General features: G+C 39.0%; 1 protein-coding gene across 2 annotated transcripts; it reads right to left on the bottom strand.

Moving 5' to 3' along the window:
- Positions 1-590: 590 nt before the first annotated feature.
- SCNN1G (sodium channel epithelial 1 gamma subunit) lies at positions 591-25,918 on the bottom strand. 2 transcript variants are annotated; one of them, XM_018552342.1, is made up of 13 exons: positions 24,746-24,991; positions 22,042-22,371; positions 15,206-15,506; positions 14,012-14,205; positions 10,155-10,258; positions 8,999-9,162; positions 8,402-8,500; positions 7,596-7,713; positions 6,334-6,412; positions 4,603-4,660; positions 3,209-3,270; positions 1,984-2,059; positions 591-1,229 (listed from the first exon to the last, which is right to left on the bottom strand). In XM_018552342.1, the coding sequence occupies exons 2-13, from the start codon at positions 22,362-22,364 to the stop codon at positions 837-839; spliced, it is 1,971 nt and encodes a 656-aa protein (XP_018407844.1). In that variant the 5' UTR covers positions 22,365-22,371; positions 24,746-24,991; the 3' UTR covers positions 591-836. The 2 variants fall into 2 exon arrangements, with proteins under 2 accessions (XP_018407844.1, XP_018407845.1); XM_018552343.1 differs by lacking the exon at positions 24,746-24,991 and adding an exon at positions 25,885-25,918 and having other exon boundaries at positions 837-1,229.
- Positions 25,919-26,783: the final 865 nt, after the last annotated feature.

The following is a 26,783-nucleotide window of genomic DNA, read 5'->3' as shown; positions in this document are numbered from 1 at the left end:
GAGAACAGCTTTGAGTTATTGTATATCAGGCCACAAAAAACAGTTCTCCCTGAAAATATAGTACACTGACAACAGCTAAAAACAACTCAATGATTAAAAGATAAAATATGGCATTTAAGTCAAACCAGCACAAAATGGTGGACTATCAATTTATTTAAAACTAGACTACACCTAGGCATTAGTGTCCCCCTATATTACTACAACTGCTCATATAAATGTAAGCGCAACCGAAACCTTCAGTTCAAATCAGTTAAATACAATCCGGGTGCATTAAAAAAAAAATTGTTCAATGTCTAACAGTTCATTTTCTTTCCAAAGCAGCCAGAGCCTGAGTCAGACCTATAGATCTGCAATCAGCATAGATTATGCTGCCTGCTAATTGGAGAGTTCTGGCTTTGACCCAACAGGGGTGTGTCAATCCACGGCAGAGAGATTACTGCTTCCCTGCAGAGAGCAAGCAGCTGCTGGCAGAGGACAGGTTTTCCTACTCAGGCTCAAGCCTTTTGCTTTGATGCACATGGAATGTATTAAGCTGATTTAAACTGAAGGTTCATTTGGGCATTGAAATACCTAGCTGTGAAATTAAAATCAGCATTATATACAATTATTTAATAACCAATATTTATATGACTGAGCAACAATAACAGCCAGTGAAAACTTGTCAACTCAGTTGTGGCACATTGTGAGGGATCAAAAGTCTACATTGAATTTCAATGAAGCACCAAAAAGTACATTTACTATCAAGAACGTTTGAACATTTTAGCTTCATCTTTCACTCCTTTTGAACTATGGCTTCTTCAGTGTAAGAATTCAAAGTAATTTTCTTCAGAATTCTCTTACATATATTCTATAGTCACATCTTCTTCATTTATAGGCAACTCATTGAAATTTGGGTCTAGCTGTAGGGACCTATACAAAGGTGGCGGTGTTCTAGGTACTTGCATGGGCTCAGCTTGAGGCAATTGTAGAGCTGAGTTAAATGTTGGTGGATCTTCATCTGTTAGACAAGGGTTGTCATAAACATGTGTAACTCCAGCAGGCTGGTCAGAGGATTCTTCTGTTTTACCCTTGCGATTCTTCCACCATTTGATGAATTTATGCCATTTCTGACGCATGACCACCCAGAAGGAGTCAATGAGAAAAATCTCTGCAATCTCTAGGACGCAGACCATAGAGCAACTCATCCACAGGCCCAGCTGACCTCCAAAGTTAGCCAGTAGGTTAGGAATCTGTAAGAAGAGATTAATAACAGAAGTTATTCCATTGGCACTTACAACACCTTCCAAACAGCTCTGGATAATCTCACATCTTCCCTTTACAGACAATAGCTATCTATTGTTATAATGTACCCTGGAAAAAGTATAGGAATGTCTAATATTAATGTCCGATTTTCCCAGAGTCTGTTTAAGCATCAGAAACCAAGAGGCCATGAGATAAGATGAGAACCTCCACTAGCTTTTTTTGGGGAGTTTCCTAAAAAAAACCTCTTAATTTACAATCAAAGATGGGACTGTTTTTGGAATTTGCACCATGTAAGACATCTTGAGGAAGTCACCTGATATATCTTTGTATGTTTATCCCATCAGCATGGAAATACTGTTCTGTGCATCAAGTTCCGTACAAATAAAATCTTGCCTTCATTATATCATGTTGTGATCCCATCTGCTGCTTCAAGTGTGCCAGGCCAATGTCATATTAATAATAATGGCATGGCCAAGCAGTGTCATTGCAGAATGTGACACTGGTAGGAGGCCTGAAATTCAAGCAAGAATCTTACCAGCAGAGTCCCAGAGAACTACTGTGTTAGAGATCGTTATGTAGTTTTACTCTCTAACACATTCAAAAAACTAAGACAAAAAAAAATTGTCAAAACCTGTTGTTTACAGATGACGTTTGAAGAGCAACAGTCGTACAAACAAGCAATAGCCTTGTACAATGTGCGACACTGGCCAGTCAATTAGGTATAATTCATATTTTACTTACACTGGTGGAAGGGCTCTCGGCTATCGTTTTAAGGTTCAGGTCATGGTAAAATAAGACGAGGTTTGCCAAGTCATATCTAAAAAAAAGAGAGCAAAAGGGATCACTCATTTGTTAGATGATAACAATATTGGTTCATTGATTCAGTATGTAGGTAACATGAAAGTCTGAAAACTAAGTGACTTTTAAAATTAAAAGAGAGTATCTCACAGAGACTAGGAAATCTTTTCTGAAAGCATCCCCTAAAACTGAAATTCTATATTTGTATGGATTCTAGGATTAGGAAGCTTGGAGTAGGTTCTGAATAAATCAAAAGATTGCTGAAATGTGGCAGCTCTCTGTTGCCTGGTGGAGCCCCAACGGGGCCCCTAAGAAAATAAGCTTGTATGGAGTGAATGGAGCGAAAGGATGAACGCACCCTCATCCTTTTACTCCATATAGGAATTTTAAAACAACCAATATACAAAAAATTACAGAAATCTCCGATTTAGGTAGGTGTTTTGGGGGGGTGGGGTTGGGAGATTGGTGATATGACCATGTTATATATTACACCCTAAATATGGGTGCAACATGAAACAAGGTCTGAAAAGTAAACTTAGCCTTTAAAATGAGGACAGAATAACAGCAGACAAAGATATAATGGTTGCAGCATTGGAAGATTCCATCAATAAGACCAAAAATACAGGGCAAAATTGTCAAAGGTGATAAATGAATGAGTGACCATCAAGGGCAACAGAAATAGGAGGGAAGGGCAAACATTTTTATTTGATTTTGTGTCTGGCTATGGGCACAGAAGGTTACAGATAGTGATTATTTGTACAGATCTAAAGAAAAGCTGAGAGTACTCTGTTACAATAGTTCAAACACAACGCTGCATTAAGGGTTCTCCTGAATAAGTAGACATGATTCTCTTTTCTGAAATAATTTTACAGATTCCCTTACGTCTTTTTGGTTACTGGTGAGGGAAAAATGGGAAAAATGTGCCCAGTTATATCTGGACATCTTGGAAAAAATGCTTTAATTTTTATTTAGTTTTTTTTCTATAAAGCATATATCACAATTACCATACTGGATCTTTTAACTACGAACAACAATAGTAGCACTTTTTAACAAATGTCTTGGTCAGCATGTCCTGTAAATATACACCCAATACACTTATATGGTTATGACCTATACCAAAGAAAAGAATGAAAGTACATTAGAGGGCTGAGTGGCTAATCAGACTTACTTTGTTAGGTTTTTCTTGAGTTTGCTTGCAAGTTCCCAGGAAAAAATCCGCATTGTCCACTCCTGATAAAAAAAAAAGAAGCGCAGATGTGACTCTACTGCAAGAAAGTAGGCATTGACATCATTGACATTATTTATATCAGTTATAAAGACTTTACTGTATGTTGAAAGGAGTGCCGTTAAAGCATTGATCCCAGCATTAAGCTTGCATATGGCAGCTGTAAAGAAGTTAAAGTGAATCTGGGATTTACGCATGCAGGGAAAAGCAACAGGTTCACTTTATCTCCCCCCATTCAGCAGGACATGCCTTTCTTACACTCCTTCGATGCTCCATTCAGCCAAAAGTAAGCTGTGTGAGCTAAGTAACAGTCATAGCTTACACAGTGATATGGAACATGTGTGAGCTGATTAGTCCACTGGTGTATTACATGGAGTCACATGCACCTAGATACAAGGAGGTAGCAGGTAATTTCCTTCAGCTCAGTGGGGAGTAGAAGCTGCTGAGTAAGCGCTCATCCCTCTGCTATGCAACATCACAGAGGTGCTTCAGGTTGCACTTGTAGTGCTCTGCGGTTTATTTGAATGGGCTGCCCACCCTTGCTAAATCGCAAGAAGTGCATGCACTTTTGTTTTAAAATCACATTGCACCACATCACATGGTAATAGGTTACGATTGCAATGTGGTGCAATACAACACACATGCAATGGCTAGGTGCATTGGAGTGTCATTAAGAAATACAACACATTGCAACATACAATGTTGGATTGTGTACGGCATCCCATGCGCTTCAGCATAGCATAGCTGTGAATAGAGCCTAAGGCTACATTAAGGGCTCATGCACACTGCCATAATTAAATACTGATGATCTATGCGGGAGAGTGCTGGCAGATGTTTCTGGCATTAAAAAATGCATGAATTAGTCTATAAGTGCTTGCATTTACACAAGTATAGATGCGTAAAGGTGTGCACAGTGTTTGGATGTGTACAATTCTAGTTCAATTCCTAAATGATTTTACAGATATGAACGCATCGCAAGTTTATTGATCATTATACGCTGGCAAGCATCAGCTCATACAAAACAATGCAACTGCATTCAGAGCAGTAATAATACAAATGTTGTACTGATAAAAATGCAGCATTCTGTATGGCATGTGCAGGAGACCTAAAACAAGTCTGTTGCTTGGGCCTGACTGGTGCTATTGTGCGCTTATCATTGGGACAGAAGAAGTTCTAATCTGTCTGAATTCTACAATTAGGACAGGAAGTGAGGAGAAACTCCCCTTAATAAGGACACAGCTGACAATTAAATACCAAATCTGACCTGTCCCAAAAAGTTTGGGATGGAGTTTGGCTTTTCATAAAATATATTCAACAAGAATCTGACATGAACTTACCTCTGATTTCGCTGAGGGCCAGCTTGCCGCACTCCTTCTAAATGTCCATTCTTTAAAACTGAAAAATGACAAACAATTTAGAACTTGCAATTTCCTCCAATGCAATATAAGAGCTGCTGTCAGGTAAACATAAGAGTAACAGTAATCAGAGAAGTCTCTGGGAGAGATCAAAAGTATCATGCACCAGACTAACAAGCTGAGCTGGAGCTTGTCATTTGTTCCACTGGGGTCCATTCATAAAAGCTGTATGTTCACACTGCACTAGTGCCCCTAGATAGAGCTGATAAGTCTATACCTGACAAGTATATACCTGTCAGTGCCATTTAGGAGCATCTGCCTGGCTATACAATGGGCAGAGCTTTTATAAATGAACCTCATTGTGTTTTGCATACTACAGGATGATTGTTAGCTCAGAGAAGTGTTGTGTTGCATTTGATAGGTTGGTTGTTGAACTTGTTACCTTTTCTTCTAAATACAATGCAGGTCAACAGCATGCTCTGGAGTCACAATACACAGTTTGTATGGTATGAGCACAGTGTGATATTTGTCAAATGGTAAAAGTAAGCCCCATCCACTCTGATAAGCCCCATCTACTATAATGGCAAGTCTCCCTCTCTGGTACAAAAAAGAAAACTAATTTCTTGAAAATGGACAGAGCGTTTTATAAGTGGGCGCCTAACAGAGTTTAATTTGATCTGAGAATATGCTCAGTCCTATCTATCTGAAAATAAACTGTCAACCGGTAGAACAAATAGCATGCTTATAATTTATTGCTACATTATTAGCTACATTGATTGCTGGTGATCCTTCAAAGCCCAAATTAACTTACTTGGCTTATTACTGTAATGATGTCAGGCCACATAGACAATAATAATATGCCTTACTTTAGTTTTAGCTGCTCAGTGCTAGCAATACAGAGGATAGTCTGGCTGCTATTCTCACACAGAATGCAGTGCCCTGTAGAGGCAGACTGCTACCATTTCTATGGTCATTAAATAGCTCTATGTACCGTGATATCTCTGTCATTCACTGCTCAATGAGTGTCCCCCAATTGGAACCAAATCCTTCAATCCATCTTCATTCCTCAGTTGTTCTTCTTCAGGCCTCATTCAAACAGGGTGTGTTTCCCTGTACAACATGAAGAGCTGGTTGTTGATGCCCCGCAGATGCGAGAAGAAGCTGTGGGCACTTCATGTAGGTCTATGGTGACACAGGAGCTGTGAAACCTCACTTTCTGCTTCCCACAGCTCTGAATTTTGAAAGCCACACACAGACAGTGTATGGACTTGGATACATTGTGTCTGTTTTCAAGACCATACACCATTCATGTGTGGCCGTCCAACTTACATGAGCTGCCCCCTCGCTTTTTCTCACAGCTTTGGGCGCAAACAAAAACAGCCCTTAACGCTGTACGGGGCAACACGTCCGATGTGAATAAGGTCTTTATGTCTTTTGTATATAAACCTCTATAACGATGTATTATTTAATTACCAAAAGTGTTATTATTCATTAAACTCTTTAACCAACCACTAAATTGTCGCTTTTGCTATTTTGAAGAGCCAATCTAAAAGAAAACTAGTGCTGAAAATGCACTTGTGGACAATTCTTTTTTGCGTATCAGTTGTTCATGGTCCACGTAAATTGGGATGTGGAAGGGATCTTTCTTTTGCCTACATAGTTTGTTCTAAAAGGTGCCCCTCTTCCCATCTCAGAGAGTTAGAATGTTCTCACCTGCAAGACTCGCGACACTTTTCCTGACATCCCAGCTCTTCCTGGACGAAACTTTTATGTAATTTGAAGTAACAATAAACTAAAAGAAATCAAAAAATAAGCAATGTAAGTGAAAGCCAGTCAGGTTTCTGAAAAAAATTAAACCGTGTAAAGAAAGCAGGGGGACACAGAAAAAAATATGTTTTCAAGTTCTCAAGACTCAAGTTCTCTCAGGTTCCTTCCTAATGCAGATGGCAAAAACACAATAGTTTATTCTATAATACTACAGAATGAATCAGCCATTTTGTGGCCTATTACTATGTTCAGGGGAGTCATTATCATATCTCATTGATGTCAAAAGCTCAGAAGTAGGCTAGCCATACAAGTTATGCAGCCACCCACAGATTGAATTTTGGATGATTTTGCAGGAACTGCTTAGCTTCAGATTGGCTCAAAGTAGTGTGGGACCTAACAAAAATAGGGCCTAAACCTATACAAATAACATATGAGGATCTGTAAGTCTCACTATGAAGGGAGGGGGGCTCCAACTTGAACTATACCAGACTCAGCACTGGTCTTGTTGTGTATGAACAATTCATTTCATTAAACACACAGATTCCTGATATCTCATGTTCTTATATCCAAAGAGCAATCTTTGCCAGAAAATGGAACAATATGGAACAGCCACAATACCATAGGTGCAAGAATTGATACCAACGCTAAACCTAGATTATGCATGACTATAACTATTGAACCTTCCTATACACACTGTGATGGAGTAAAATTACATTTGTGCTATTTTAGTTCCATCAGCAAATGTAAAAACCTGTAATTTTAATATACTGTACATGTCAACTGTGCTGTTAATAGGTACATTAAACTCGCTTGTGGTTTTGGAAATTGAGGAGGGAGTTCCTTTCTTGAACTAGCTGCTACATGTATTTAATTATTATCGTTTCCTTTCCTTAGCATTGAGTAATTCAGTTTTGATTTGTTTGACACGTGTATAAACCTTCCCACGTGTACAGAAAATGTAAATTTATCTACGCTGCCATGCGTGAATAGTGTATTGAAGTATGCTTGCTGTACTCCTCTGGCATGTATGCATGCAAAACCATTATATGCCACTAGATTTGTACTGCAGTGGTTTAAAAATGCTGAATATTAATGATTTTTTTTTTGTTTGATGATATTTTTACAGAAATGTTTAAACTGCCGAAAGATAAAACAAAAAATTAACATCACCCACAATAATTCAATTAGACACCAGAGATAAAACTTACTCCAGCTTGGATATTGTTCAATATTGCAGTAGTTTGCTCCTTCTGGAAGGGGCTGGTCGTAATGCGCGCAACCACAAGTGTTTACCATTTCAAGCTGGAAGCAGGAATAGATGCAGATCTAGCAGAGGGAAAGAAATACCAAATTTTAATACATGTATGGATTGAATGTGAATTATCAACAACCCTATACCTAAAAGGTGTAAAATAAACTCAATATAATCTGTGAAATTTAATTGTCGTAGATCCAAACTCGCTCCCATGATAGACTATAATTTCAATACAAATTAGCTAACTAAATATGAGATTGTAGTCGATCATGGTGGTGCGCTTGGAGGGGTGGCTACATTACAACACACACAGGAACCATGGGGAACAAAAGAAGCATCCCTCCAGAAGAAAGGACAGTGTCAACACCAATTCAGAGATGATTTGAGGATCCGCAGCCGAGTGATACACAAATAAGGTACATTTTTGTTAATAGTTAAAGTACTTGAATGCATTTTTTAGATTTATCTCATGAGTTTAGTGTTACTTTAAATTTCCCAGGAATGGAGAATCATGCCACAAAATCTATTTTAGAGATTTTAAGGCTGAGCTCTAGGCAAACAGCTAAATATGCAGTAAAAATACACATGCAACAATCCACCTGCCAAAGAATTTGTAGCTCTGTTCAGTCTTGTGATTGACACATGTCCACTACAGTGCACAGCCTGGCTAACTCCTATTCCTCATTGGGCTTTTTGGATTACAGTGTCACCTCTCCACATTCTACCTATTAAAGAACAATTTTAACCACATACACATACCTGATAAGTGTACGTCTTGTTGTAGAGATTCGGGACAGGGACATCACTTCCATCAAGGGTGCACTCGCTGTAGGGGCTACTTAACTTTGATGACTCTGTCTGAAATCAAAATTAAATGGTATCAGAATATTTTCTTTTACAAGTTCTTCTCTATAAACATCTACTGAACATTTATAATAATGCCACAGCTACAATGCAGAGTTACCTTAAAGCAGAGCTCTGTTGTTCTTGTTCTTAACCCTTGCAGTGCGGCTACCCTTGCACTGCAAGAGTTAAGTGCTTGTTTTTGTCTAGGTGTTAAAAGGTTATGCTCACCCGGTCCTCTGAGTCCTGAATAACCCCATGCTATAAAAGAAGGGGTTCCATCTTACTACTCTACAATACACTTTCCGACTCTTATGCTTTGGATGGCATACCTAACCTTGTCCCGAGCAGTCCTTTTTACAAATATCAGAACTGACACACAAGTTGTCTAGACCTAATTTTGCCAAATGTAGATATTCAGCATGTGAACTAAAAGCCTATGTTGGTTAGGTTGAGATTCCAGAGCAGGAAAACTGTAACAGAAACATTCTGTTCACTCTGACATTCACTTACCAGCTGCATCCCAATAGATGTCTCAGTTGCTGTTTCAAGTTCAGTCCCTGACTCTTCAATGAATGGATAATCATTCTGGTCATGGACTAATATTTTGGCACCAGCTGCTGCCACCAGGAAGGGGTTATATTCATCTTCGTCAATGTGTATAACAAGCTTCAGCCCTAAAGAAAGATAAACAATTACGTATGTGAGCACCATAAATAGAGGCATGATAGGTACATTACATGAAAAGTTGGGTTTCCAACAGAAACAATTATGTGATTACCATAAATAGAGGCATGATGGACTCATCATACGAAAAGTTGGGTTTCCAACAGAAACAATTATGTGATTATCATAAACAGAGGCATGATAGATGCATCACATGAACAGTTGGGTTTCCAACAGAAACAATTATATGATTACCAAAAATATGGGCATGATAGACGCCACACATGAAAAGCTGGGTTTCTAACAGAAACAATTATATGATTACCATAAATAGAGCCAGGATAAACACATCACATGAAGTTGGGTTCCCAACAGTTGAGTGATAATTAAAGAGCTGAACTAAAGACAAGCTTGTATATGGTTACACCTCTTTATGATCTTTAAAAGCCCAATAAAACCTTCAGTTTAAATATGTTACAATTATTCCAGGTGCATCAAAACACGAGGCATTTTATGTCTTACCATTTGTTTTCTTTCTACAGTAGTCACAATCTAGGTAAAAAAAAACCTGTCTTCTTTCAGAGGATGAAGAGCGGGACTCTTTCCCTCTGTAGGCAGGCATTGGATTCACTGTAGAGGTCTGGCATGACTCCTACTAAGTCAAACCAATAGTTCTGCAATCAGCAAAGCTCAGGCTCACTGATTGGACAGCTTTGTCTCTGACTCAGTAGGGGGTATGTTGGACCTCTGCAAAGAGTTCACTGCTTCTCTACCGGGTACCACTGTGCAACATGCTGGTAGGACACAGGCTGTGAAGGAAGCTGTGAAAGTTTAACTGGACTTTCATTTAACCCACATGTTTACTTAGAAACCTAGATTAGGTCTATCTATATTTGCTGATTTCTAACTGGAAGTCAATGGTTTGGCTAACTTTCCTACAGACATAATAAAATGTCTAACAGTAAAACCCAGATGTGTAATATCTATAGGACTGAATTCTTACCAGCTTCTGCTCCACCCATGGAAGACACAAACAGCTCCTTTCTTGATGCATCATTGAAGGTATAGCAATTGCCGTACAGAGGGTGAGTAAATAGAGTGAAGTCCCTGTATTGGAAATAATATTTTTTCATTAGCTTTTCTGTCTTAATTCAAAGGTCAGTTAACCCAAAACTGATGCTTCAACTATAGTTGGACAGCTTTTAGTTGAATCACTCACTGGGCTTGTATTATCTCTAGGCAATATCAGCCTAATAAAATTGGCAACTCTTTCTCTCACCATGCCCAATATGAAGCAAAGTGAGGAAGTCTAATTTTATCTTCTGTATCCTCTATATCACATAGTAAATAAAAGCATGACTGTTGTTACAAATTGGTAAGACTGGCCACTCAAGTTTGGGGGTTTCACTGCTGGCACACAATTGCTTTACAGTACAATTAACAGTTGAAATTATTAGTTATTTTCTCTTGCAGTAGATTTTAGACTGTAAGCTCCTCTGGGTAGCAGGGACCAATGAGATTTAACTATATACACTGTAAATTGCTTGCTGACACATATAAATGAATGAACTACATAAAGTTTGTGGTTTGATTTGTCAGTGTCCACACAAAATCTTAATATCAGTTTCAGATGCAGTTATGTTTTAATCCTAAGATGCGAACAATATTTGCATTAATCTGCATTAACTACAGGTAATAACTAGGGCTGCAACCAACTAATCGATTACGAGAATAGTTATCAACTATTCTCATTATCGATTAGTCAGTGCCTGCCGCTCATGTCTAAACACTTAGTATGTAAAGTCAGTGATATATCACAGTATATGAATTACTTACTGTTATTTATATCAGCATTAGGTTAAGCTGGTCAGGTATGTCTGAGGTCCAGCAAACATGATGATTTAATAGATTAGCCAGCTGAGATTTCTCACTGCTTCCCAATCTGTGTTTGTGCTTTCCATCTACAAAGCATTTTGTCTTAGCTCGAATGGAAAGAAATGCCTGTGCTTTCTATAACCAATCAGCCCTGCAGTCATTTTTAAGTTCTAGCTACATCTAAGGCCTTGGTCACACCAAATGCAGAGCAGATCCGCTCAGGTTTCTGCACACGCACACGGTTTTTTCCCCCGCGTTTTTTGCCGCGTTTTAATACTTTCCAGGCCGTTTTTTTTTTTACTTTAACATGTGCTTTCAGTGCATTCCAGGCATTTGCATGCGTTTTTGATGCGTTTGCATGCTTTCCAGAGCATGTCCAGAGCAGGTAAAATAGGGCTTGCCTCAGTTTTTTCACATTGGACCTGCTCTGGGACTGCACGCTGCAAAGTGAACTGAAGCAAAAAATACCATTGGAATATATTGGACGCAGTTTTGATCCGGTCTGTAACTGCTCTGCTCTGCACCTGCTCCGCGCTTGGTGTGAACAAGGCCTTATGGTTGCCGTGGACCACAACTCTAATGATCTTTACTCCAGTAGTAATTAGAAGGAATAACCAGTTGCTTTGCAAGTAAGACATTGCGCTAGGCAAATAAAAATAGGCAAATTGTGAAAGACTATATGAGGTGAAATTGGCCCTGGTATATATGGATTTCTATATGGCTGCAGCTGGAGCACTACATATGAAAGATAATAATGCAATGAGAAAGAAAAACACGTGGTAGCTAAACACTGTATTTGGTTCTTCTAGTTATATAGCGTAAGTGTTTTACAGAAGTGTCTTGCATAAGACCTACACATGCCCTGCATACCTCCTAACTATTTCCCTATTACCATGGCTGTGCTAGCAGGTTAACTCCTCGAAGATATAGGTGTTATTGGGCTGCCATTCATCCTCTCAAAGAGACTCAAACCTCCAAAAAGCAGCAACATACAAAAGGCAGCGCTTAAAGTATATCTAAAGCCGAAAACATTTTTTGTTTTTTATGTATCTTCTCGCCATGCAAATGTGAGTTCTTCTTTGACATCCACACCATTAAAAATATCCCTGGTTACTATATCATCTTTTTTTTTTTAACAGGTAAAACTTTTATTGAATTTTTTCATACAAAAAAGACAATCACAAAAAGACAATGACAATTACAGATCGACCTTCTGAACACAGCATTTCCAGCAGTCAATACAAGACAATACAATAATGGTAACTCAAAAAATAAAGATACAAATACATCCAAATAAATCGATTTGTGGATCAGTACACTCAGCGCCCGGGACATTACTGAATTGAACCCCAGGGTCAGCCCAGCCACTGAGGGCAAGCCTCCATAGGGTTAGAGAGAGGAGTAATAGGAGGAGGGGGGATGGGAGCAGGGGGGAGAAGCAGTCCAGCAGAGAAGGGGAGAGAAAAAGGGAAAAAGAGAGAAGAGGGGAACGGAAGACCAGGTCAGCCTCAGAAGGGCGGAGTTGGCTAAGGAGAGAAGGGAAGGGGGGGGGGGAGAAACCCAGGGCAAGAGGACCGATAGTCAAACATAGGATTATGCTTACTTCCAGAGGCAGGGGGGGAGTGTTCTAAGGAGCACCACTCAGATCAACCACGTCTCTTATCTCCCCCCCAGCTCACAAAGCCACAATCCGACCCCCCCGGATCACCCCTCAGGCGATGCAGGCGGGAGCACTATCTCTCCACTAACATAGCATAGGTCGATTCGCGAGAATGACCTATGGGATGCTGAATGGCAGGTGTAGTCCCGAGTCTCCGGATGCATGCCATTCTGGCGCGTGACAGTTTCAGTCCGCGGGCCGGCGGGGTCTTAGGAGTAGCGGGGCGGCTCGTAGATGACCTCCGGCGCCCCCGAGACATACCCCGGGGATCAGGGCTTGGTCTGGGCTCAGTCCCCGTCCACTCGAGCGCTCCACGGGGCAGAAAATAATCAAGATAGTAGGATAGGTGGCGGAGCACAGTTACTACACGTGTGCTCCGGTCGCCATCTTGGACACGCCCCCTACTATATCATCTTTAGACATCATTCACACTGCCTGTCCTTCCCAGGAGTGGCCCGATATGGCCGAGCACGCTGCACAGATCTGTACGGGCCGACACTTAGCTGTGTGAATGAGGCCTTAGAGCTTCATCCTTTTAAACCACCCTGATGAAGGGTGAATTTGTACGTCCCCCGCAACGCAGTGGCTGTTATATATTTTTCTTGACTTGAATTAAGTTTTTCTTGTATGTTTGGTGCTCTTATTAAACTGTTAATACATGTTTTTTATTGCTGTCTCTGTCATCACCTTCACAGTTTGTCCTGGTGACCATTGGGACACTTATCAGGACAGAAAGTAGTGAGAAAACTAACAGTAATTACTGGAATAGGAGAAGACAGGGAGTCTTCCAATAGGGATACCTATTCCAATGACAACTGTCTAACAGGGGATTTCCTTTCACATTGTTTGGTCATATGACAAAAAACTTCAATAAATTAAGCTTTTACTATCTTAAAAGGATTGGTGTGCTGGTGACATTTCTACAATTTTCCTTTCACATTGGGGACATTTCCTCCAACTTTCTATTGAATCTCCAGGACAGAAAGGGAATGGAGATTTTCCCAATGGCACATAGAGTGTAAAAAAAAATCACAAGCGTTTCAATCATTCCTTACTCTATCCGAAACTGAAAAAAATGTTGTCTATAGATAAACTTTAACCGAAACGGTTCTAATTGGTACCAGATCTTTCAGAATATCCTAAATCATTTGTAATGTATATAAAAGGGATATCCCTTTACAACATAGAATTTTCTCCAGGTCTTTGGCTTCACATTAAGCTTCTTTAGGGACATGGCCTGATTCAAAAAAATGTAGGAAAATGGCTGTGGTGTTTGTTACTGCTTTATAAATGGATTTTAAAAAGGTATTAGAAGTTCAATTCACCTTGCATCACAAGACTGTCCATCAAACAAACAGCTGGCAAACAGATCATCAGCAGAGTAACCCATTTCAATCTTCTTTTCTGTAGGAATCTTCACCAAGATGTTTGTATAATGTAATCTGTACCACTCCTGGATGGCATTGATAGCTGAGCTGAAAGTGAACACTGTGCAATCTGAGCTATTGTTTGGATCACACTAGAGCGTGACGATAAAGAGAAATGATTCTGAATTAATAGACATGTTTGTCAAGTTCATCAGTCAAGTAACATAATCCCTACCAATACAAATTACAATGCCAGAAAAGATTTGGCCACATAGACAATTTTAAATGATCCATACGCTTAGCTTTCAAACTAAATATGTGCAGAGTACATTCTGTGCCACTGTACATGTACAATAGGCAGTGCCGAGATGGTTAATATTAGGGATGCACCGATACTTTTCAAGTACCATTGCCGATACTTGACATTTTCATGAGAACTACCAGGGTTGCAGCGGTTGCAGCTGGGACCTAGCTCAGGCGCTCCACCACTGTCCTGAAATCATTAGTCTGTATTGTTTTAGGAAAACTGTCACATGACAATAAACAAAAATGTATCAGTACTCGTACTTGTAAGTACTTGGGCAAGTATCAGCACTTGTACTTGCAAAAATGGTATCTGTGCATCCCTTTATTTATATTTATAAAAATAAAATCATACATTAAAACAGAGATGTACAAATCCCAGGAGCTCCGTGTGCTCCTCACAAATGACAGCTGCCTCCTAACTTTTTAATTTTTCTCTAGTCTAGTCTTGGAGCTCAAAAGGTATCTGTACTTGTACTAGTACTTGTACCGAGTAAGGTACTTGGTATCGGTGCATCTCTAGTTAATATAATCAATAACTGGGTTTGAATTACTTATAACGTGTACTACCATCATCATGGGTAGTTTGGAGATCAGGGGTAGTCAAACTCCGGCGCTCCAGCTGTGGTGGAACTACAAATGGTATTTCAAGATTCTCAACTCCCGGAGAGAGATGCATCATGGGTAGTTTCACGACAGCTGGGGGGCCGGAGTTTGGCTACCCCTGGTGTAGATTTTCATGAAACTTTAATTAGAAACAAACTAAAATACAAGGTAAAATATCATCACACTGGGGTTGGAGGCCCCCTTATAACGTAAAAGATGTCATAGAATATTTAGGTGACTTACCAACTTGTAACCCACAATATTTCCAACGGTCCTCTCTTTATTCTGGTTGACCACTCTGGCGTTCATTCTGGTGCGTCGACCTGTGGGAATTTCATCAGCAACTATCTCACTTCCATTTATGCTCTCAATTTTATATAACTTGATTTGTTTGAGGTAATATAAATTTTCTTCTGGAATAGTCTCTTGTGGCTGTACATCTCTGCGTCTACGAGTAAGGGATGGGGAGAAACCATATATGTCCTTCAGTGCTTGGTTGGTCTCTAAATCCAGCTTAGTCAGATAGTCTTTGATTGTGCTGTACCTGCAAAACACAGGAATAAGATGAAAAAAGATGACTAGACTATCAAGACCATCACAATGTAAAGCTGGTGCATGCAGTAGGTGTGTGCTGCAGAAGTGTTCCAAATCTTTGATCCAGCACATCCAAAAGATTTTCAATGGGGTTAAGGTCTGGACTCTCTGATGGCCAATCCATGTGTCAAAATTCTGTTTCATGTTCCCTGAACCACTCTTTCAGAATTTGAGCCCGAGGAATCCTAGCATTGTCACCTTGAAATATGCCCATGCCATCAGGGTCATTTAGTATATTCAGGTAGGTAGCTGACCTCATTTTTTGGTGACATAATGTTGCTGAACCTGGGCCTGACCAACTGAAGCAAGATCCTTATCCAATGGAAGATTCTTACCTATTTGCTTAGCTAAATCCAGGTGGTGACTTTTTATTGGCCAGGCAGTGTCTATATATACACACACACAAGGTATATGAAAAAGAGACATTTTAACTATTCTGTGTCAGTACATCAAGAACGAACACCTAGTAGAGAGAAAACTGCTGACCTTCTTTGTAGGAATTTTGTACTGGGAGTTCAGACTTCACCAAGAGTGGACAAAGTGTAATTACCCTGTACACTATTCCACCACAAAATTACACAAACTGTTCAGGGATTGCTACAATTGGGACCCAGCTAGATTTTTCTGATAGAGAAGGTGACACTCTTGAACCTATTATTATACTTAGGAATGTGTTATTGACAGTCGGTAACATGGGGCTTAATGTATAAAAGTAACGCCCAGTATGAGGCCCGGTGGAAGCCATTCACACGTCACTAGTTCCCCTAGATGGCGTTGTCGAGTATAGGAATGTTTCAAACATGAAACCCATGGAAGTCCGTTGTGTGGACCTAGGCCATGGTCTCTGTTGCCTATGCAGAAATCGGGCCCTGCCAATGGAAGGATCTGCATTGTATCCCTGCACAAAGGAAAGACTAAAGTTACCCATACATGGCTAACTGATTCCTGCTGAATTGGCCAAAACGTGTGTCACGGGAGACCCTGTCAACTCAATCAATTTTTAAATGGACTTTTATTGAGCCAAGGTGAACATTCCTGCCAGAATATTGACTGCATTCCATCAGATGCAGTCACTGTTCAGGTATTCACGCAGCTGTGGGTGTCATGGCTGCTTGATTACAATAGTCAGCAGAGGAGATTCCCCCACCCACGCTAACCATTATTGAGTGATTTTCTCTTGTTCAGCCCATAGGCTCAACAAGAGAAATCCAAACATGTATGGCTAGCCTTAAACTTAGATCTCATTCAATTATGAAACTAGGTTTAACACTTGGGTCCATCCAGCCTGGGGAGAATATACAGATATGAAGATATTAAGAGCTATATGCAGGATTGCCATTATTGGAGTTTGAGAACACACAAACTATAGAGCCCAAAGCAACACCACTCTGCTAGGATCCTCTCTTTTACACAGAACATTTTCCTGTTTTACTGGTCCTAACCTGTCTTAGAATATAATGGCAATATATAAATAAGCTTACATGAGATAACTAGTGATAAGTCCATTCCTGTAGATATTACAATAGACAATTTCTATAAAGTATGCCCTGAGGAGAATTACAGGGAACAATGCATTCCTTCATCTGTAATGTATCCTTAGGGTATATAGAGCACCCACACTGTCTTGGTGTTTATTATGTGCCTGCAGGACATAGATATTATTAACACTGGAACAGAGTGCTGTAGTTGTTTGTTCTTTATCCATAAGAGCGAGAAAATAGGTACAATGCATTCCTGTAGTTGTACTTATTCTGGTATGCATTACGTGAGTATGTGTATGAGTGCGGGCGCGAGCACACACAACTGACATTAGACTCAATTCACAAACCTCTGACTAAAGAATGAGTATCTTTATTTTAGCCATGTGACTCTCATTTTCATATCTCATTAGACTTAACTGAAAATAACTGTTATTTTTTTTTATAAATAAGTATCCTTATCCTGCTGTGTTAGCTTTGGGAATTTAGCCTATTATTTTACCCAATGAAAATGCCGCACGGAAAACAACAAACATGCACCAAGGGACTGATGTATGAATAGCATAGGAGAAAGGAAACAAATCAGAATACTCATATTTAGAAATCTGGATTGCAGAAATGACAGTTAAAGCGGAACTAGAATACATTTTTTAGAGTAGCATTCTATGGCAGAACTGTACTTGTACTTCATAGAACTCATCCTCTAGTCAGCTGGGAAGCTAGATATTCTGCTACCCGGCGCAAAGGCACAGAGATCCCCCCCCAGGGGGAAGTTCTGTGTCTACACGCCCAGTGGCACCCCTCCTAAAGTGGCACCCAGGGCACATGATACCCAGCCCATATGGGAAAATCTATATGCATGTCAGGTATGTCTCTAAGCCCAACCCACTTATTAAAAACTAAAAAAAAGTATTGGCTATACATACAATTTAAGGTGTATGTGATCTATTTTCTGTAAACATTTGCATACTATTTACAAAAACAACAACATAATTAATGTATTTGTAAAATACTCCTGATGCATTTAAGTAAAAGACCTGCATCCAATATTTAAACTTCCTTTATGTAAAACAGCCACAAATGCAGTGTTAAAATATATAAAGCTGAACTTTAGGTCAATAAAAAGAGACACAAATCAATGCAGCTCTGTAATCATTAATACATCACTAGGAGGTCTTTAAGAAAACATTAAAAATCACCCAAGATTCACATGACTTTCACCCAAGAGTCATACTTTTTTTTTTTAGAATCAGTTGGAAGGGCGCCAAACTCTTTTGATGAAAGAGCAAGCGTGTTTGGCTCTCTTCCCACTTATTCTAATGAGGAAAACGTGAGAATTTTGGGTGAAAGTCATTTAAATCTTGGGTGATTTTTTTGGGGGGAGGGGGGAAAATTTAAGGATCCCGGGTGAACATTGTGTAGACCTTTTGTGACAAAATTTATAGATAGACCTTTTAAATGTATATTTAAAGGCAAGTATTGTAGTACCTAAATCTGATCTGGTATTAGACTCTTGCAGCCCCTGTACAGTAGGGCTGGAGTGTCAGAGGAAGAAGCAGTACAAGGAGCCAAACTGTTTATGTGCTTACAAGAGGCATGCTGATAGAAAGAGAGTGCAGAGTGACAGAGAGAAGAGCTCATCAGTATGCTGCTTCTACTTCACTATCCAGTCACAGGCGGGGGGGGGTGGTGGGGAGGGGGGGTTGTAAGCAGGTCCAGGAAGACATGGGCTTAAAGAGGTAGGATAAATTATGCTGGCCACCAGCCCGTGAGCTCTAGTGTTAGGGAGTGTGAGTCATAAATGAAGGAAGACTTGACTTATGAAAGGCAAATAAACTTTTTTGTTTATGAGACTTATGCATCACATGCAGTAGTTACTGGATTTGGGATTTGTTTAGATTGCCATACAGGTGCCTTTTGTTGTACTTTCAGCTTTGTGCTGCCTATTGTTTGTTTTTTTGTAGCCATTTTAGGGTACCGGACACTTGATTAAGAAGATTAATCAAGAAGATTAGGACTATTACAACTTTATAATAATTATTTTCCATTTCCTATAAGAAAAAATCTTTTGAAACGAATAGTATTAATTGCTTTTTCAAAAGAACCAGTTTGTAATTGAGATTTATTAGCCCTTTATGTTGTCTTTTCTAAGAGACTTCCCATCTTGTCTGGATGTATGACACCACACTTGTAAAGCCTCTCATAGGCAATTAAGTCATTAATGAGTGGTGAGTGCTCTACATTTAGTTCTCCAATATATTTTGTAATATTCTCTTGGCACTGACCTGTACATAATTTAAAAAAATGTAACCTATGAGAAGAATTCTGTTCAACATTGACCTGCATTAGTCTACACCAAGTGACATAAATGGTCCAATGCAATAGAGTTCTTATTATTAAGTGGTGATTCTTAAGTGCAGTAACCCACCTCACCCAATCAGCACCCACCTATTGGTAGTGGATGCTTATTGGTTAATATGGATTACTAAATGCTAAACAATAGCATTTAGAACTCTTGATTAAATTAGGTCAACAGTCAGTTGACCATTGCCATAATACCTTATTTAGAAAATAAGACCATGTACTGTTAAAGTGTAGGACTGGCATTTGGATACAGTAATTGCAGAACAAAGAAATAATCAATGGTCTGATATGTATTTCCCAGTCATCTTGTCCCCTTAGGGCTAATTCTCAATGATAAAAGCATACTGAGTAGTTCTAAGTGATTCCTATTTCCACTACAGTGTTGCATTGCAGTGCACTGTGAAAAAATATAGCTGCCCACATTTTCCTCCATCACAAAACATGACAATGTCCCCTTTGGAATGCAATTTTAAAGCATTTTAGAAAAAGTTGATCAGCTTGTGATATGGTATTGGCATTGCATGGGGTGCACCATGACAAAAAGTGGTGTGGCTCTATAGGTATGGTTACCATTGTGTTTTAAGGCCATGTCATACTAGTCAGTCACCTACTGCTACATGTTACTCCCTTGCTGGCTGAAAAGCTATAGAATTTAACTTGCAAGCAAAGGAACAGAGATTTAGTGGTGAAGTCAGTGAGGTATAGACACCAACGTATATTAGTGCCCTCCCCCTATAGTCATCATAGAGATCAAGCATATGGAGCTCACCGACATCCCCACCTATCGTGTCACTTCACACCACCAATGAAACCACAACTATGGTGGCCATTCCCTTAATTCGTACTGTTCCCCTCTTGCCATAGTGGTACACCTCCTGGAGTTGTAGCCCCATCAACCTCCATTATTCAAATGCTAACAACATTTAACATTACATTGCATAAGTACATTAAACATTACTGGGTTTTAATATGATTTAAAAAAATATATCTTCTGTTTGTAATAAAACATGAGAGACTCTGTCTGGTCAGGGCTGTAGAAATTTAACAGTTCTTGGTTTTGATACTTTGATGTATGCGATCCAATGGAGCAATTGTCATGTTACTGTTTCACAATCGTGGCTATTAAGTTCTTGTCTTGTGTTGGGACCTATAGTCTGTATACTATCTGTTTATATGTCAAGGTTAACAGGGTCATCACTAGGCCCTTGCACCCAGTGCCTGTGCCTGCGGTCTTCTACTAGGTGCCGCATATTAGAAACATATATATTCTTCCTGCACTTTGGTTGTGAGATATTTTTGGCGTATTGTAGTTTATATGTGCAGGTCAACAATAGGGGCACCGCTAGACCGTGGCACCCAGTGCATGTGTCCTCTCCTGAATCTTCCACCATGTGCCTCAGTTCTATGTTGCATTAATTGCTGTAACCCAAGTATTATAAATATACATATTTTACTAAACTTTGGCTTTGAGACTTTCATTCTACTACCCCTTTTTAGCAAATGTATTTTCCCCACAAAGCATTATGTTAGGTAGATCAGTTGGAGCATCTGGAATGTTTTAAACTAACTACTGGGTTTCCATGTATACCAGTATTTCACAATTCATATTTCTTTTCATCTAACTGGAACATTGCCTTATGATTGCCAGTGAGATTATATATTCTATGCACAATGTGCTTTTGGCACACTGTGCACTTTATGTAATTTTGAATTCATGTTTAATACTTTATTTTTTTTAAGCACTGATGATGCATTTGATTTTTAATTTCAACCGTGTAATCATGTTTATGACAGTAATGACTGTTATTTTGTAGCAAAAAATAAAGATAATGTATGTCTTGGACTCAAATATAAGTGTGGTGGAAGCAGTGGAGTTTCAAGATAGTTCTGGATGTCCTTATGGGTGCCTTGCTTCTCGGGGGCCCACTGTCAGCAAAAATACAGAGCACCAATGGCTATGAGAACGTAGCAGGAAAGAAACCAAAGAATGGAAAAGTGAAACAGAAGGGATAGAAAAGATATAACACAATACAAGCTATGATACAGGACCTGCACAAATTCCATTCAGGGGTCCAGGGGTGCCTTAGGAATTTCCAAACCCAATCTACAACCCTGGTTAACAATATCTATATCTAAATCATTTTGCTGCACCTGAAAACAAGTAGGTGCAATGTTGGTCAAACTTAAGATTTTAAATGATGGCAATATATAAACATACATAAAATGATACTGACATGTTAAATAATGTACAAATAACACATAAATAGAAATACTAAAGCACCAAAAAGCATTTTTGCTACTTTCTCTCAACATGTTTCTACATGCTGTGTGAATGAAGCCTATAAAAGAGAATTTAATTCCTCAGTAGCTTGTGATTAACACCTTGTTGACTAATCCTTTGTCTGAAGCATGTTAAAATCAACGTTTTAAAAGGTGAGATTCAGCTAGAGCTTTAATCTCTTGGTACTGAGTGATTAAAAATCCTTTAATCACTTTAGCCTCTATAGACTGGAAATACAATAGACTTAAGCAGATAATTTGTTACCAGTTTGGCACCCAAGATGCATTATTCTAACTAAAATGTTCAGACGAACTGGAAGTCACCAACCCCCTACCCGCAAAAATAAGCCCCAATTTTCTTACTTGTATGGGTTCATGTTGCAGACGGTGATGGCTGGGAAGGTCAGTTTCTGGTAGTTAACCGTGATAGAGACACTCACACTGTAGAAGGACATAAGCAGCAAAGAACATTGCCAGAAGATAAGGGCCACTGCTATTAAAGTCAGGGCAATCCATATCCATCTTCTTAAGCGACCCTTAGATACCACTATCCTCCTGCAGCCGTGGGTGTTGGTGGTCAAGCAATACCATTGCATCAGCTCATACAAGGTGGGAGCTTGTGGCCCTGTGACCGGAAGGGTCTTCTTGAGCTTCTGGGTAATTTTCTTCTTCGGCCCATTAGACATGTTGAATCTAATAGGCATAGAAAACAAGAAAACAGGTCATTAGAACGTTGACAGCTAGGACATGCTAACTATTTCACCATACATTTTGACATACAAGATCGTTACACCTGATACCAGGTTAGTCGGCAGTTATTTGTTGTATAACTACTTTTAGGACGTTGTGCTTGTTGTTGGTTGGAACTCCAAAGAGGTTCCTACATATTAATCCTCAGAATATTTGGGGTTCCCAGAAAAATGCCAAACTGACACCTAGTGTAGCAAAACAGGTATACTGTGACACTTTGGTTCTCAGTGTAAACAAGTTTGGAATCTCTGATATAGACTTTGAGGAGAGCAGAGATTAGGTGAACCTCTGAATTTCTTTTACCATACTCAGGTGCTGCAGAACTGCAAGTCTCAACATGATCTGCCAACACTAAGAGAATGATTTACTAACGGAGCACATTTTTCAATTAGACTAGTGAATCTATGTTTACTGTAAACACTCAATCATAAGCAGAGGAATGAAAAATAATAGTTAAAAAGTGGAAAATGTAACTCTTTAGTCAACCTCTTATGATAAAAATAGTTACAAAAGTGTGTCTCTGATGTCAGAACTTGCCATTGAGATATACATGGGGGAAACTTAGGAATGAGTTTGTGACACTGTCCTTCCTTCTGGAGGGTGGCTTCTTTTGTTCCCCATCGTCCCTGTATGTGTTGTCAAGTAGCCACAGCTCCAAGCTCCCTACCATGATGGACTACAATCTCATATTTAGTTAGCTACTTTGTATTGAGATTATAGTCTATAATTCATGGGAGCTAGAGTATAATCTCAATACAAAGTAGTAACTAAATATGAGATTGTAGTCATTAATGGTAGGGAGCTTGGAGCTGTGGCTACTTGACAACACACACGGGGACCATGGGGAACAAAAGTAGCCACCCTCCGGAAGGAAGGACAGTGTCAGCACCAATTCAGAGATGATTTGAGGATCTACAGCTGAGTGTTACACAAATAAGATACATTTTTTGTTGATAGTTAAGTTCATTTAAAGCATTTTTAAGATTTACCTCCTGCCTTTTTTAAGTTTTCTTGTGACATATTAATGTCACAACTGGGCAGTAACTTTGTCTAGCATTTGCAACACTAAAAGGCCTTCAAACCGGTGCACATTCTAGAAGTCCTCCTGAGCACTTCCTAAAGTATTGTAAAGATAATTCAGCTTCATACCCTCAAGTCAGCTGTCCTTCAGGAGGTTCCCAGCAAGCTTGCAACAATTTGGAGACAGAGACAACTTAGAGCCATTTTTGAGACAATTCGCCTTATGAAGGCATTTAGGAATGAAACATAAACTAGGATAATAAATCTGTGTCTGTATGCACTAGAAATCAGGTATGTGACATAAATTGATAAATGTTCCCCATGGTGTTGTGTGTTGGAGGACTTTATTGGTTTGAATAAAGAATAGAGTTGGTTACATTTATAAACACTATACCTATGGAAGATCCTGCTGTTGATTTTCTATAGGTTTGATGTGTAAGAAGTGACCAAAAGCCTCTCGGTGGATCCAACTTTTTCTTCTCAGACTACTTTAGCAACATTCAAACTCAACTACCCTTTAATTCTAAGTAAATAACATGTCAATGACAAATAGCTAACGTTTTGATATGATATCTTCATACCTTATTGTAAATACAAATGGATTTATTTTTTTACGTGAAGGTTATTAGGCTTTTAGGTTCAATGATCCATTAAATGAATGATTCTGGTTAGAGTCCTCCATAAACCAAAAAGTGATACCAGCAACACACATGACCTGTGTAGTGTGACTATTCATAGGCAATCATGTTTGCTAATACTGGCTACATCTGGGAGAGGTCCCTGCATTGTGCTTTGTATAGGGAGCTTCTGCTGAATAATATAATGTAATATTCTAGGAAGCATGCTAATATTTCCAGGAAGAAATTAAGAACTGAACATATAGGAACACATGAGTCAGTTCTGTCTTCTCCAAATTCTAAGAAGAGGATACTTATCAATGCATCTTTCTATATTTGTATACAAACATGCAAATATAAATATATAACTATATCATCTATGATGGATATATACTGTATATGTTTATGTACATTCTTTACAAACATAGGAATATAGGCAACTATTGAACATTCTCTAGTAGGGCCATGTAAGGTTATTAAAAAAATAAAGGGGTCACATTAAGTTATTAAAAAGATTACAGGGGCCACATTTAATTATTAAAAATAAAAGTGGCCACATTAAGCTATTACAAAATTGAAGGGGCCACCATAAGCTATTACAAAATTAAAGGGGGCACATTACGTTTATACAAAATTAAAGGGGACAAATTAAGTTAACACAGAGCAAGCTGTTATCTCACCTGTTGAAGAGAGCAGTAGGTATAATCTAGATGAGATCTGTGTTGCGCACAACTCATAAAGATAATCTAAGTATAAACTGAATGTGCTTTTCCTATCCACCCGTTGAGTCTGGTCTGAGGCAGTAAAGACTGTCTCAAACTGGACTAGATAAACTGACAGGTAAAGCAGGTATTACAATCATGTTTTGTCTCTCGTGTTGGTATTTCGATGTTGCTTCAGATCTATAAATTCAGGCTGAGCTATTTAAAGGACACACACAAAAAAAAAGAAGTCCTTGCGCTTTTGGATTAAGCGTGAGATAGATTCCAAGGAGGCGAGACTGCAGGAGGGAACATTAGGCAGGACCTAGGATAACCTGAGGATTATCCTATTGGATATTTATAGATGACAAGTCTGTACACAACATCTGCATCATGTATGGGGAAAAAAATGATGACACATCAGAATGAATTTAATAGCATTCTGTATCCGGAGTGTAATTTTGGGTACTGTATAACCTATGCACAGATTAACTCATTCTTGCAATTACAGCAGCACAGTCAAGCAGCATATAGAAATCACTATTACTTATTACAGGCAAGCAGCTTTTTCTGAGCAACTGTGGCAGCTTCTGTTTTATCCCTGGGCTCCATAGCTGCACAGAAGAATGCAGACTTTGACAGAGGTCAAGTGCCCTTTTGAGCTTTAAGTGCGCACGATTGCAACAGCAAAGAACAAAATAGCAATGTTAAACATTTGAATTATATACGTTGGGTAACCTCTGCGTATGAGAAGCATGTGATAATGCAAGTATCTGGATATGCAGGTATATAGCAGACTGCTACAAGCAACATTCAGAACACATGAGAGCCACATGGGTCTCCCAAGCCACTTGGAGAGGACCACTTATCTGAGAAATCTAAATGACAATTTTACGGATTTCACAAAGGTGCTGTTACAATAATTTCTACCTAATGCCAAAGAAATTGACTGGTAAGATAATTACATTTTGAAAAGGATATAGTCTACTCACAACATTTTTTTTGTTTTATCACTAAATTTTACAATAAAATAACATTTGCTAAATTTTCTGTGTGCATTGACATCATTTTATTAGTCAGCAGTAATCCGATTTAGAATAGCAAACTGACATTCTCACCTGTACAGTAACAATGTGGAAGGTTGATTGTAGTCACAGACAGAAGATGATGCTAGCAGTCTGGCACGGGGTAATCCAGAACAGGGATCTGTGTTTTTTTTTATTTTATCCAGATGAGTTGTGAAGTTTCCATTTGCACGCTGATGCTCTACATCACTGAGCTGACTGCATTATTGGCTTCTGCTGGTGTTAATACTGCCAACCAGCTAGCTCCATCTCATCCAACTGATTACCTGGCGCTCTTTGCCTAAGGCACACGTCTGTGCACTCAACTCCATCCCTCCTATAAGACTGGCAATATTTACATGCTAAATTCTGGGTCGCCACCTAGTGGCCAATTCATGGAATTACACCTACCTTCAACATTGGTACAGCAATGCAGTCTTGAAGGATGGTTGCCTGTATCAGAGATGAGCAATTAATTGTACAATAGCGCCACCTGCAGGGAAGTAACAGTAATGGGAGCTCATAACAAAATCATTGCAGGGTTTGCTTTACTCTCCCAACTCCATTCTAAAGGCAAAGTTTGAAGAGCAATGCAACCTAAACATTGCTTTTATATACTTTATTGTTATATATTTTTATATTTTTTATTATATATTTTAGTTTCATTTTCCAAAGAACAAAATATAACATCTGATTGGTCTCAATACAGCATCTCACATTTCTAAATTTTATTTTCCCAGTTTTTTTTACAATATAATATAACATAATATAATAATAAACTTGCATGTGTTCTCTTTAACCACTCGAAAACCAGGGGTGTTAAACATCCTTCCTGTCCAGGCCAATTTTCAGTAGTCAGCAGTGACATTTATTCAGTCATGCAACGCCATACTGAAATTCATTTTATATCATTTTTTTCAGAACAGATAGATCTTTCTTTTATTGGTATTAAA

This window comes from Nanorana parkeri, unplaced genomic scaffold (genome assembly GCF_000935625.1).
Source record: "Nanorana parkeri isolate BGI_ZX_2015 unplaced genomic scaffold, ASM93562v1 scaffold85, whole genome shotgun sequence".
NCBI classification, from domain to species: Eukaryota; Metazoa; Chordata; class Amphibia; order Anura; family Dicroglossidae; genus Nanorana; species Nanorana parkeri.
The sequence above is the reverse complement of the archived record's forward strand: the minus strand, read 5'-3'. Positions and strand labels throughout refer to the sequence as shown.